General features: G+C 39.9%; 1 protein-coding gene across 1 annotated transcript in view; it reads right to left on the reverse strand.

Moving 5' to 3' along the window:
- esd (esterase D/formylglutathione hydrolase) overlaps window positions 1-5,101 on the reverse strand; it is a gene marked incomplete at its 3' end in the record, with an annotated part of 22,706 nt that extends 17,605 nt beyond the window's left edge. The window contains exons 1-2 of the mRNA XM_028572697.1: window positions 4,976-5,101; window positions 1,913-1,986 (exon numbers count right to left, since the gene is read on the reverse strand). Coding sequence (XP_028428498.1) covers window positions 1,913-1,980 — 68 coding nt within the window. The remainder of the gene's footprint in view (window positions 1-1,912; window positions 1,987-4,975) is intronic.
- Window positions 5,102-12,497: the final 7,396 nt, after the last annotated feature.

The following is a 12,497-nucleotide window of genomic DNA, read 5'->3' on the forward strand; positions in this document are numbered from 1 at the left end:
CATACAGGGATAGTAGTATACAGCTGTTATACATCATATCACATCTATACAGAGATAGTAGTATACAGCTGTTATACATCATATCACATCCATACAGGGATAGTAGTATACAGCTGTTATACATCATATCACATCCATACAGAGATAGTAGTATACAGCTGTTATACATCATATCACATCTATACAGGGATAGTAGTATACAGCTGTTATACATCATATCACATCCATACAGAGATAGTAGTATACAGCTGTTATACATCATATCACATCCATACAGAGATAGTAGTATACAGCTGTTATACATCATATCACATCTATACAGGGATAGTAGTATACAGCTGTTATACATCATATCACATCTATACAGGGATAGTAGTATACAGCTGTTATACATCATATCACATCTATACAGAGATAGTAGTATACAGCTGTTATACATCATATCACATCTATACAGAGATAGTAGTATACAGCTGTTATACATCATATCACATCTATACAGGGATAGTAGTATATTATGTTAAAACATAACTGGTATCGGATCGGTACTCGGTATCGGCCGATACTCAAGTTCAGGTATCGGAATCGGTATCGGGAAGCAAAAAAGTGGTATCGGGCCATCTCCAATGTCGGGCGGGATGCAACGTAAACAAAATATTGCGTAATTATCGCGAGACTTCCGGTATAATATCGCGCAACGTGATATCGTGTGTGTGTGTGTGTGTGTGTGTGTGTGTGTGTGTGTGTGTGTGTGTGTGTGTGTATGTGTCTCTAACCAGTCTCTCTAGAGAGGAAGAGTACAGCGATGTCAGAGACAGATTTACTAAAACCACAGCCTTGGACCTGGACAACATTTAAATGCTGATGAAGAAAAGGAGACAAAAACTTATGAAAAAGACGAAAGAAAGAAAGAAAGAAAGAAAGAAGGAAGGCAAGAATATGGCGACAAAAAAAGACAAAAAAATTCAAATAAGCGACAAAAACCATCAAATAAAAAAAAAAAAAAAAAAAGGTGACAAATTTCAAAAACTGCCACAAAAACTAAGAAAAGAAAGAGTAGAAGTAACTACAGCCTTGGCACTGAACCTGTACCCCCTGTAGTCCTCTAGAGTACCCCTAGTGGGACACGTACCCCCTGCAGTCCTCCAGAGGACCCCTAGGGGGACACGTACCCCCTGTAGTCCTCTAGAGTACCCCTAGTGGGACACGTACCCCCTGCAGTCCTCCAGAGGACCCCTAGGGGGACACGTACCCCCTGTAGTCCTCTAGAGTACCCCTAGGGGGACACGTACCCCCTGTAGTCCTCTAGAGTACCCCTAGGGGGACAGGTACCCCCTGCAGTCCTCCACAGTACCCCTAGGGGGACACATACCCCCTACAGTCCTCCAGATTACCCCTAGGGGGACACGTACCCCCTGCAGTCCTCCAGACTACTCCTAGGGGGACACATACGCCCTGTAGTCCTCCAGAGTACCCCTAGGGGGACACGTACCCCCTGCAGTCCTCCAGAGTACCCCTAGGGGACACATACCCCCTACAGTCCTCCAGATTACCCCTAGGGGACACGTACCCCCTGCAGTCCTCCAGACTACCCCTAGGGGACACATACCCCTGTAGTCCTCCAGAGTACCCCTAGGGGACACGTACCCCCCTGCAGTCCTCCAGAGTACCCCTAGGGGGACACGTACCCCCTGCAGTCCTCCAGATTACCCCTAGGGGGACACGTACCCCCATTTGAGAATCACTGCCTATTCAAATAACATCCCGATACACGCGTGATATTCTCAATCTGCAACAGCATAACTTGGTGCAGAAAAGGCCCAAAATGCTGCAGACCTGATCCCCTACCTCCACAGGTGTGTTTGAGGGTCCCCTATTGGGCACACAGTGAAGGTTCGGCTGAGATCTTTACCTTTCGTGTTCGAACACCTTCTGGAAGCCTCCAGCACATTTGTTGGAGGAGACCTGTGTGAGAGCCATGCTGACCTGGGGAGAGAGAGACAGACATTAGGGTGGGGGGCCATGTGATGCTGTCCCGATTAGATAGACAGAGAGAGAGAGAGAGAGAGACAGAGAGAGAGAGAGAGACAGAGAGAGAGAGAGAGAGAGAGAGAGAGAGAGAGAGACAGAGAGAGAGACAGACAGAGAGAGAGACAGAGAGACACAGAGAGAGACAGAGAGAGAGAGAGAGAGAGAGAGAGAGACAGAGAGAGAGACAGAGAGAGAGAGAGAGAGAGAGAGAGAGAGAGAGACAGAAAGAGAGAGAGACAGACAGAGAGAGAGAGACACCGAGAGAGAGAGAGAGACAGACAGAGAGAGAGAGAGAGACAGAGAGAGAGAGACAGAGAGAAACAGAGACAGAAAGAGAGACAGAGAGAAACAGAGACAGAAAGAGAGAGAGAGAGAGAGACAGACAGAAAGAGAGACAGAGAGAAACAGAGACAGAAAGAGAGTTCGGGACGACATGCTTTTGTCCCGATTGGATTCTATGACATGGCTTTGGGTTTGTATTGCAATTTCCACGTTGGCTCACTTTAACTCGCGACATGCTAACGGCAACATAGGATTCCATTCACTACGCTAAGCTAAGCTAACGGCGGCGCAGCCGGACCAAGACAGTGCATGCACTGGGACTAAAATGCGTTTGCCCACCTCTCTAAATCTAAGGCAGACAGTAATTAACCCTATTTAAAAAAAAACAGTGACATGTTCCTTTAACAGTTTTTCATTAAAAAAAAAAAAATCAACTCAAACCGATTATCAAAATAATTAAACGATTGATTTAACAGTTGATAACTAATCTTTGCAGCTTTAGATTAAACTTTGAGACATAGTGTCAGGTGAAGCATTGCACTGTGGAATCTCTTAATACAAAGCCCTGCACATTGAGACATCGATTCACAACGCTTACATTGTACACTTAAAGGAACACGCCGACTTATTGGGAATTTAGCTCATTCACTGTAACCCCCAGAGTTAGACTAGTCCATACATACCCTTCTCATCTCCGTGCGTGCTGTAAGGCTGTATGACGACTCCAGCATTAGCTTAGCTTAGCACAGATCCTGCAGGTGAATGGTTCCAACTAGCCTACTGCTCCGAATAAGTGACAAAATAACACCAACATGTTCCTATTTACATGTTGTGATTTGTAGAGTCACTAAAAACAACATGAGACACAGCCATCTTCTAACAGTAAACAAACCAGGAACTATATTCTCAGGCGGAAGAATATAGTACTTGGGCGGAGTGATATGCTCGCAGCAAGCCGGTCTGAGAATATAGTTCCAGGTTTGTTTACCGTTAGAAGATGGCTGTGTCTCATGTTACGTTGTTTTTTGTACACGCTGTGACTCTACAAATCACAACATGTAAATAGGAACATGTTGGCATTATTTTGTCACAATTCGGAGCAGTAGGCTAGTTGGAACCAGTTACCTGCAGGATCTGTGCTAAGCTAGGCTAGTTGGAACCAGTCACCTGCAGGATCTGTGCTAAGCTAGGCTAGTTGGAACCAGTTACCTGCAGGATCTGTGCTAAGCTAGGCTAGTTGGAACCAGTTACCTGCAGGATCTGTGCTAGGCTAAGCTAATGCTGGAGCCGTCAGACAGCGTTACAGCACGCACGGAGATGAGAAGGGTATGTATGGACTAGTCTAACTCTGGGGGTTACAGTGAATAAGATAAAGGACCAATAAGAGATGAGAAGGGTATGTATGGACTAGTCTAACTCTGGGGGTTACAGTGAATAAGATAAAGTCCCAATAAGAGATGAGAAGGGTATGTATGGACTAGTCTAACTCTGGGGGTTACGGTGAATAAGATAAAGTCCCAATAAGAGATGAGAAGGGTATGTATGGACTAGTCTAACTCTGGGGGTTACAGTGAATAAGATAAAGACCCAATAAGAGATGAGAAGGGTATGTATGGACTAGTCTAACTCTGGGGGTTACAGTGAATAAGATAAAGTCCCAATAAGTCGGCGTGTTCCTTTAAATAGAATTTAAAGGAACGTCAAATAGTGCCCTGGGTAAAAAAACAATAAGATTATCTCTTTCCCAAGCAGATAAATACATTTTAAGGAGATTTAAGTAGACTTTTTAAAAAGGCAGTTTGAACTCACACTGACTTCACGGTCTTACCCCCAACCATCCGGACTCTCTTCTACCCACACTACTGTGCAATATTTAAGATTTAATATTTAATACTTCAACGATATTACTGATAATATCGACAATTCTTTACAATTCCATTACAGTGCAATATCATTATTTCACACTGCATGTCACACTGTACATAAAAAACATATCTCTCTTTATATTTTTATATATGTATATAGCTCAAAGAACTAACAAATATAGTTGCTTTTAATCTCGTCGTACATGTGTATAATGACAATAAAAAGGCATTGTATCCTATTCTAGTTTGTAGTGTATGTTTTAGGTGACAACATTACCTGTGAATTAAGAACACATGTGTGTGAGTATACTAGGTAATTCGGCACGGCTGTATTCTCTATAAACCATACATGTGGACACCTTACAGCTGCTGCATGTAAAAATAGCCCCACTTTAATATGGTGTACTAAATACCACTATAAAGGACGTTGACGTCAGTGGCAGCGACCACAGTGACGAACATAAAAACACGACTATTAATTCAAACCGCGTTTTGCAAGATGCATTATTCACATGCCGAATTGCCCAGAACATCTGTCCACAGTCGGAACATGTGCCAATATAGTCTCAACTCCTTTTAGTACCTAGTTTATACGCAAACCAAAGATAAATAGGTCGCTTTTATGCGTGGAGTCTGGAGCAAAGGGTCCCATCGGAGGGCGTGCAGAGATTAGCAAGTTAAGTTAGCTCGTGCAGTGTTAGCTGCTATTTACAAGTGTCTTCAATAAGTTAAAAGCACTTCATAACATGTTACAAAGTAAACACGCAAACTGGAAGCATACGTCTTCACGTGCATACCTTATTAAACCGCAGTGTTTGGTTCAAACTCGTGCTCAACTGGCTTGCTAACTTCCCAGCGCCGGTGTGTGCAGTTCAGAAGTCCAACGTCAGTTACGTCGGGGTGAACGCAGTGACGTCACGGACGCCTTGCTCTCCACCATCCACGCTCTACGTCGGCGACGTAACGCGTACATTCTTACGCTAGATGGCGGTGGTGTTTTATTAGATTAGATTAGAACAATACATGACTGTAGTATATTAACATATTAAAAATACAGGATATTTATGTTGTTTTCTAAAAAATTCATCATCATTTTGAGAACGAAATAAAAATAATTTTAAGAATAAAGTGAAAATATTTTCCAAATAAAATCAGAATAAAATCAGAATATTTTCCAAATAAAATCAGAATAAAATCAGAATATTTTCCAAATAAAATCAGAATAAAATCAGAATAAAATCAGAATAAAATCAGAATATCGTCAGAATAAAATCAGAATAAAATCAGAATATCTTCAGAATAAAATCAGAATATCTTCAGAATAAAATCAGAATATCTTCAGAATAAAATCAGAATATCTTCAGAATAAAATCAAAATATCTTCAGAATAAAATCAGAATAAAATCAGAATATCTTCAGAATAAAATCAGAATATCTTCAGAATAAAATCAGAATAAAATCAGAATATCTTCAGAATAAAATCAGAATATCTTCAGAATAAAATCAGAATATCTTCAGAATAAAATCAGAATATCTTCAGAATAAAATCAAAATATCTTCAGAATAAAATCAGAATAAAATCAGAATATCTTCAGAATAAAATCAGAATATCTTCAGAATAAAATCAGAATAAAATCAGAATATCTTCAGAATAAAATCAGAATATCTTCAGAATAAAATCAGAATATCTTCAGAATAAAATCAGAATATCTTCAGAATAAAATCAAAATATTTTCAGAGGCTTTTATTCATTAATTTAATTAGTTTATTTATTTATTTAGGGTTAGATTATACAAGGACAAAGACAAGTAGGCTGAGGGGTTAGGGTTAGGGTTTTGATATTTGTTTTTGATTTTTTTATCTATCTGGACATTAAGGTCTCTCCAACCAGTCTAATATACCAACCATCTGAACCTGTTTATAGGTGGCTGTCCTCAAACGTCATCCCCGTAACCATTGGCAACCACTTTCTCAAAAGAAGGAGCCCAATTTGTGTGGAGGAGGAGGATTGACTGACTGTCCTCCTCCTGTAAAACAGCCTAATTTCTCTCAAATAAAGTCTCTCTCTCTCTCTCTCTCTCTGTCTCTCTCTCTGTCTCCTCTCTGTCTCTCTCTCTCTCTCCTCTCTGTCTCTCTCTCTGTCTCTCTCTCTGTCTCTCCTCTCTGTCTCTCTCTCTCTCTCTCTCTCTCTCTCTCTCTCTCTCCTCTCTGTCTCTCTCTCTCTCTCCTCTCTGTCTCTCTCTCTGTCTCTCTCTCTGTCTCTCCTCTCTGTCAATTCAATTCAATTCAAAGAGCTTTATTAGCATGACCATATTGACATACAGTATTGCTAAAGCACATAAACAGTGAAACATGTTCCACATTAACATCCAGTAGTCCAGCAGGATGCAGACAGTAAACATTAAGTCAACATTCGTATAAAAGCTACAATCATGTCAACACAATGTAACAATATGAACAACACTGATGATATCAGCAACAACATGAACACAAGAATATTACAGGTGTGTGTGTGTGTGTGTGTCTGTGTGTCTTTGTGTGTGTGTGTATATGTGTGTATATCTGTGTGTGTGTGTGTGTGTGTGGGGGGGGGGGGGGGGGTCACTCACTGTTCCTCAGAGTGTGGCAGGTAAAGACATATTCTGCTGCAAGACTGCAGCTCTCTGGCTGTTCTCCCAGCAGGATCGGCATTTTATTGATGTTGGTTATTTGGTCAAATGTCGGGTGTTTGTGTTTGAATTTGGGGAAATATTGAGTTCTGATTGGCTGCAGCTCTGTGCATTCTGTCAGGAAGTGCAGCTCTGTCTCGACTTTGTCTCTCTTGCACAGCTGGCAGAAGCGCTCCTCTTTGGGCAGCCATTGTTGTTTGTATCGGCCTGTCTCGATGGCCAGGCTGTGCTCACTGAGTCTGTACTTGGTCAACGTAGTTCTTAGTTTGGTATCAGTCACTGTGGTCAGGTAGTCTGCCACACTGTACTCTCTCTTTAGGGACAGGTAGCACTGCATTTTGCTTTGTGCTTCTGTTTGTGTGTTCCAGTTGGTGATGTAGTTTAGTTTCTGTTGTGTTATAACTTGGTTAACTCTGATTGGTTGGTTCCCAGACTGGTCCTGAGGCAGAACCGGGTCAGGAACTGACCTGAGCATCAGGACCAGCTGAGTGAGGGGACTCTTCTCTTTGCTCAGCTCTTGGTGTTGCAGGGCTTTCTGCTGGTAGGAGTGGGGGTCACTGTTTTTTAGATGGAGCCAATATTTGATTGCACGTTTTTGAATTTTGATGAATAAAGGGAATTGGCCTAATTCAGCTCTGCAGGCGTTGTTGGTGGTTTTTCTGTGCATCTGTAGGATGCTTTTACAGAACTCTAGATGCAGGGTTTCAACTGGGTTTTTGTCCCAATGGGCAGAATTCTGGTAGGAAATAGGACCCCACACCTCACTACCGTAGAGGAGAATTGGTTCTATTACAGATTCAAATAGTTTGAGCCAGATTCTAATTGGGATTTTAATGTAGATTTGACTTTTTATTGCATAAAATGCCCTGCGTGCTTTCTCTCTCAGCTCCATTATCGCTGGGGTAAAACTTCCAGTGGAACTTATTTTCAGTCCTAAATAATTGTAATGTGTACAGTGGTCTAATCTATGTGTTCCTAATGTGAAGCCGCATGTGTTTCCTTGAGATCTGGATCTGTCTCTCTCTCTCTCTCTCTGTCTCTCTCTCTCTCTCTCTCTCTCTCTGTCTCTCTCTCTGTCTCTCTCTCTCTCTCTCTCCTCTCTCTCTCTCTCTCTCTCTCTCTCTCCTCTCTGTCTCTCTCTCTGTCTCTCTCTCCTCTCTGTCTGTCTCTCTCTCTGTCTCTCTCTCTCTGTCTCTCTCTCCTCTCTGTCTGTCTCTGTCTCTCTCTCCTCTCTGTCTCTCTCTCTCTCTCTCTCTCTCCTCTCTGTCTCTCTCTCTCTCCTCTTAAATATATATATATATATATATATATATATATATATATATATATATGTATATTATTATAAGATATTATATATATATATAATAATCTCCAGCTACTAATATTGTACTACTAATAAGGTATACTTCAGAATAACACATACAAATCAAAAGACAATCCAAACAATGTTCTTAATTTAAAAAATAATTTTATTAAAACATTTTTTTAAATTTTCAACATTTTCCTGTCCTTGACAACATTCACATTTTTCCTGCAAGAAATCAGACACATACTGTATATTATTACTATTTTGATGCATAAATGGAAGGAACTGACGGGATCCCATTATAAAGGGATTGTGTTTTACTTACCATCATAATGAGGGTGGGGGTGTCTGTCTGGTCATCTGATGTGCCTCCATGTCTGCTTAACGTAACGTTAACTGTAACAAGTTAGTATGAACAAATGTAAGGGTATTTTGTACAGAGAAAAAAAGAACAATATGTTCAGAGAATAGCCACTTACTATCCACACTAAAGTCACAAGTTTAGCTAGAAAAATGACTCTGTGTGAGGATATCGCAACGTTAGGATGCCCAGTGCACCCCACACTATAAAAAATAACAATGTTGTGGTAACGTTACACTTGAGCGTATAATCATGAAACATTATGATAAAAGTTAGCATGAAATACATAAAATAAACCAAACTTACCAAAACTTTAAAACGTCGCACACTAGCAAGGCTTCTCCTTCAGTATCTGGGTCCAGTTGGTGTTCTGTCCGAGTAACTGACATCAGGAGTCGTTTTTTTACAGCAATGCTGTATTATTGCCATGGCATATTACAGCCAGGTTACAGCAAGTACTGTAAATACTGTAAAATATTCCCGCATCATCAAAATTACCCACAATGCAACATAAAATGAAGTACTTTACTGTAATGAAGAAATATGGTGTTGTACTGTAGGTTTTTACAGTACTGTGCTGCTAAATCTACAGCGATTTCTAAGAGTGTAGTAAAGCCTGGTAGATGTTTTTTCAAATTGTGTCTTCATATTTGGGATATGTATACATAAGAAATGTAATTCTGTCAAAGTCACAATGTTTTGAATAAAGTGATATTTTTTAAAGAAATACTGTAAGTCAGAAATGCACGAAACAAAAAAAGTTGTAACTTTTGTAATATAATAACTTTATTGTCTTAACATCGTATCACTTGATAACTCCTCTGATGTCTTTTGATGTTAGTGTAACATGCGAACGCATGCAGCCTGCAGTTCGTATACAAACACGCAACAATAAGACAACACGTGTAAATAAACCACAGCATGCAACGATAAGACAACACGTGTAAATAAACCACAGCATGCAACGATAAGACAACACGTGTAAATAAACCACAGCATGCAACGATAAGACAACACGTGTAAATAAACCACAGCATGCAACAATAAGACAACACGTGTAAATAAACCACAGCACGCAACAATAAGACAACATGTAAATAAACCACAGCACACAACGATAAGACAACACATGTAAATAAACCACAGCACGCAACAATAAAACAACACATGTAAATAAACCACAGCACGCAACGATAAGACAACACATGTAAATAAACCACAGCACGCAACGATAAGACAACACATGTAAATAAACCATAGCACGCAACAATAAGACAACATGTAAATAAACCACAGCACACAACGATAAGACAACACATGTAAATAAACCACAGCACACAACGATAAGACAACACATGTAAATAAACCACAGCACGCAACGATAAGACAACACATGTAAATAAACCACAGCACGCAACAATAAGACAACATGTAAATAAACCACAGCACGCAACGATAAGACAACACATGTAAATAAACGACAGATAGCAACTATAAGACAACACATGTAAATAAACCACAGCACGCAACGATAAGACAACACATGTAAATAAACCACAGCACGCAACGATAAGACAACAAATGTAAATAAACCACAGCACGCAACAATAAGACAACACATGTAAATAAACCACAGCATGCAACGATAAGACAACACATGTAAATAAACCACAGCAGGCAACGATAAGACAACACATGTAAATAAACCACAGCACGCAACAATAAGACAACACATGTAAATAAACCACAGCACACAACGATAAGACAACACCTGTAAATAAACCACAGCACACAACGATAAGACAACACACGTAAATAAACCACAGCACACAACGATAAGACAACACGTGTAAATAAACCACAGCACGCAACAATAAGACAACACGTGTAAATAAACCACAACATGAGACAACACGTGTAAATAAACCACAGCACAACAGACAACACATGTAAATAAACCACAGCACGCAACGATAAGACAACACATGTAAATAAACCACAGCACCCAACGATAAGACAACACATGTAAATAAACCACAGCACACAACGATAAGACAACACGTGTAAATAAACCACAGCACACAACGATAAGACAACACGTGTAAATAAACCACAGCACACAACGATAAGACAACACCTGTAAATAAACCACAGCACTAAACGATAAGACAACACATGTAAATAAACCACAGCACACAACGATAAGACAACACCTGTAAATAAACCACAGCACACAATGATAAGACAACACATGTAAATAAACCACAGCACACAACGATAAGACAACACATGTAAATAAACCACAGCACACAACGATAAGACAACACATGTAAATAAACCACAGCACGCAACGATAAGACAACACATGTAAATAAACCACAGCACGCAACGATAAGACAACACATGTAAATAAACCACAGCACGCAACGATAAGACAACACATGTAAATAAACCACAGCACGCAACGATAAGACAACACATGTAAATAAACCACAGCACGCAACAATAAGACAACACATGTAAATAAACCACAGCATGCAACGATAAGACAACACATGTAAATAAACCACAGCACGCAACAATAAGACAACAAGTGTAAATAAACCACAGCACGCAAAGATGAGACAACACATGTAAATAAACCACAGCACGCAACAATAAGACAACACATGTAAATAAACCACAGCACGCAACGATGAGACAACACATGTAAATGAACCACAGCACACAACGATAAGACAACACATGTAAATAAACCACAGCACACAACGATAAGACAACACATGTAAATAAACCACAGCACACAACGATAAGACAACACGTGTAAATAAACCACAGCATGCAACAATAAGACAACAAGTGTAAATAATCCACAGCACGCAAAGATGAGACAACACATGTAAATAAACCACAGTACGCAATAATAAGACAACACATGTAAATAAACCACAGCACGCAACGATGAAGACAACACATGTAAATAAACCACAGCACACAACGATAAGACAACACATGTAAATAAACCACAGCACACAACGATAAGACAACACATGTAAATAAACCACAGCACACAACGATAAGACAACACATGTAAATAAACCACAGCATGCAACGATAAGACAACACGTAAATAAACCACAGCATGCAGATAAGACAACACGTGTAAATAAACCACAGCATGCAACGATAAGACAACACATGTAAATAAACCACAGCACACAACGATAAGACAACACATGTAAATAAACCACAGCACACAACGATAAGACAACACGTGTAAATAATCCACAGCACACAACGATAAGACAACACGTGTAAATAAACCACAGCACACAACGATAAGACAACACGTAAATAAACCACAGCACACATAAGACAACGATAAATAAACCACAACACGATAAGACAAATAAATAAACCACAGCACACAACGATAAGACAACACGTGTAAATAAACCACAGCACACAACGATAAGACAACACGTGTAAATAAACCACAGCACACAACGATAAGACAACACGTGTAAATAAACCACAGTATACAACGATAAGACAACACATGTAAATAAACCACAGCACGCAACAATAAGACAACACGTGTAAATAAACCACAGAACGCAACGATAAGACAACACTTGTAAATAAACCACAGCACGCAAGGATAAGACAACACATGTAAATAAACCACAGCACGCAACAATAAGACAACACGTGTAAATAAACCACAGAACGCAACGATAAGATAACACGTGTAAATAAACCACAGCACGCAAGGATAAGACAACACATGTAAATAAACCACAGCACACAACGATAAGACAACACATGTAAATAAACCACAGCACGCAACGATAAGACAACACATGTACATAAACCACAGCACACAACGATAAGACAACACGTAAATAAACCACAGCACACAACGATAAGACAACACATGTAAATAAACCACAGCATGCAACGATAAGACAACACATGTAAAT

The sequence above is a fragment of the Perca flavescens genome, unplaced genomic scaffold, assembly GCF_004354835.1.
Source record: "Perca flavescens isolate YP-PL-M2 unplaced genomic scaffold, PFLA_1.0 EPR50_1.1_unplaced_scaf_40, whole genome shotgun sequence".
Lineage (NCBI taxonomy): Eukaryota > Metazoa > Chordata > Actinopteri > Perciformes > Percidae > Perca > Perca flavescens.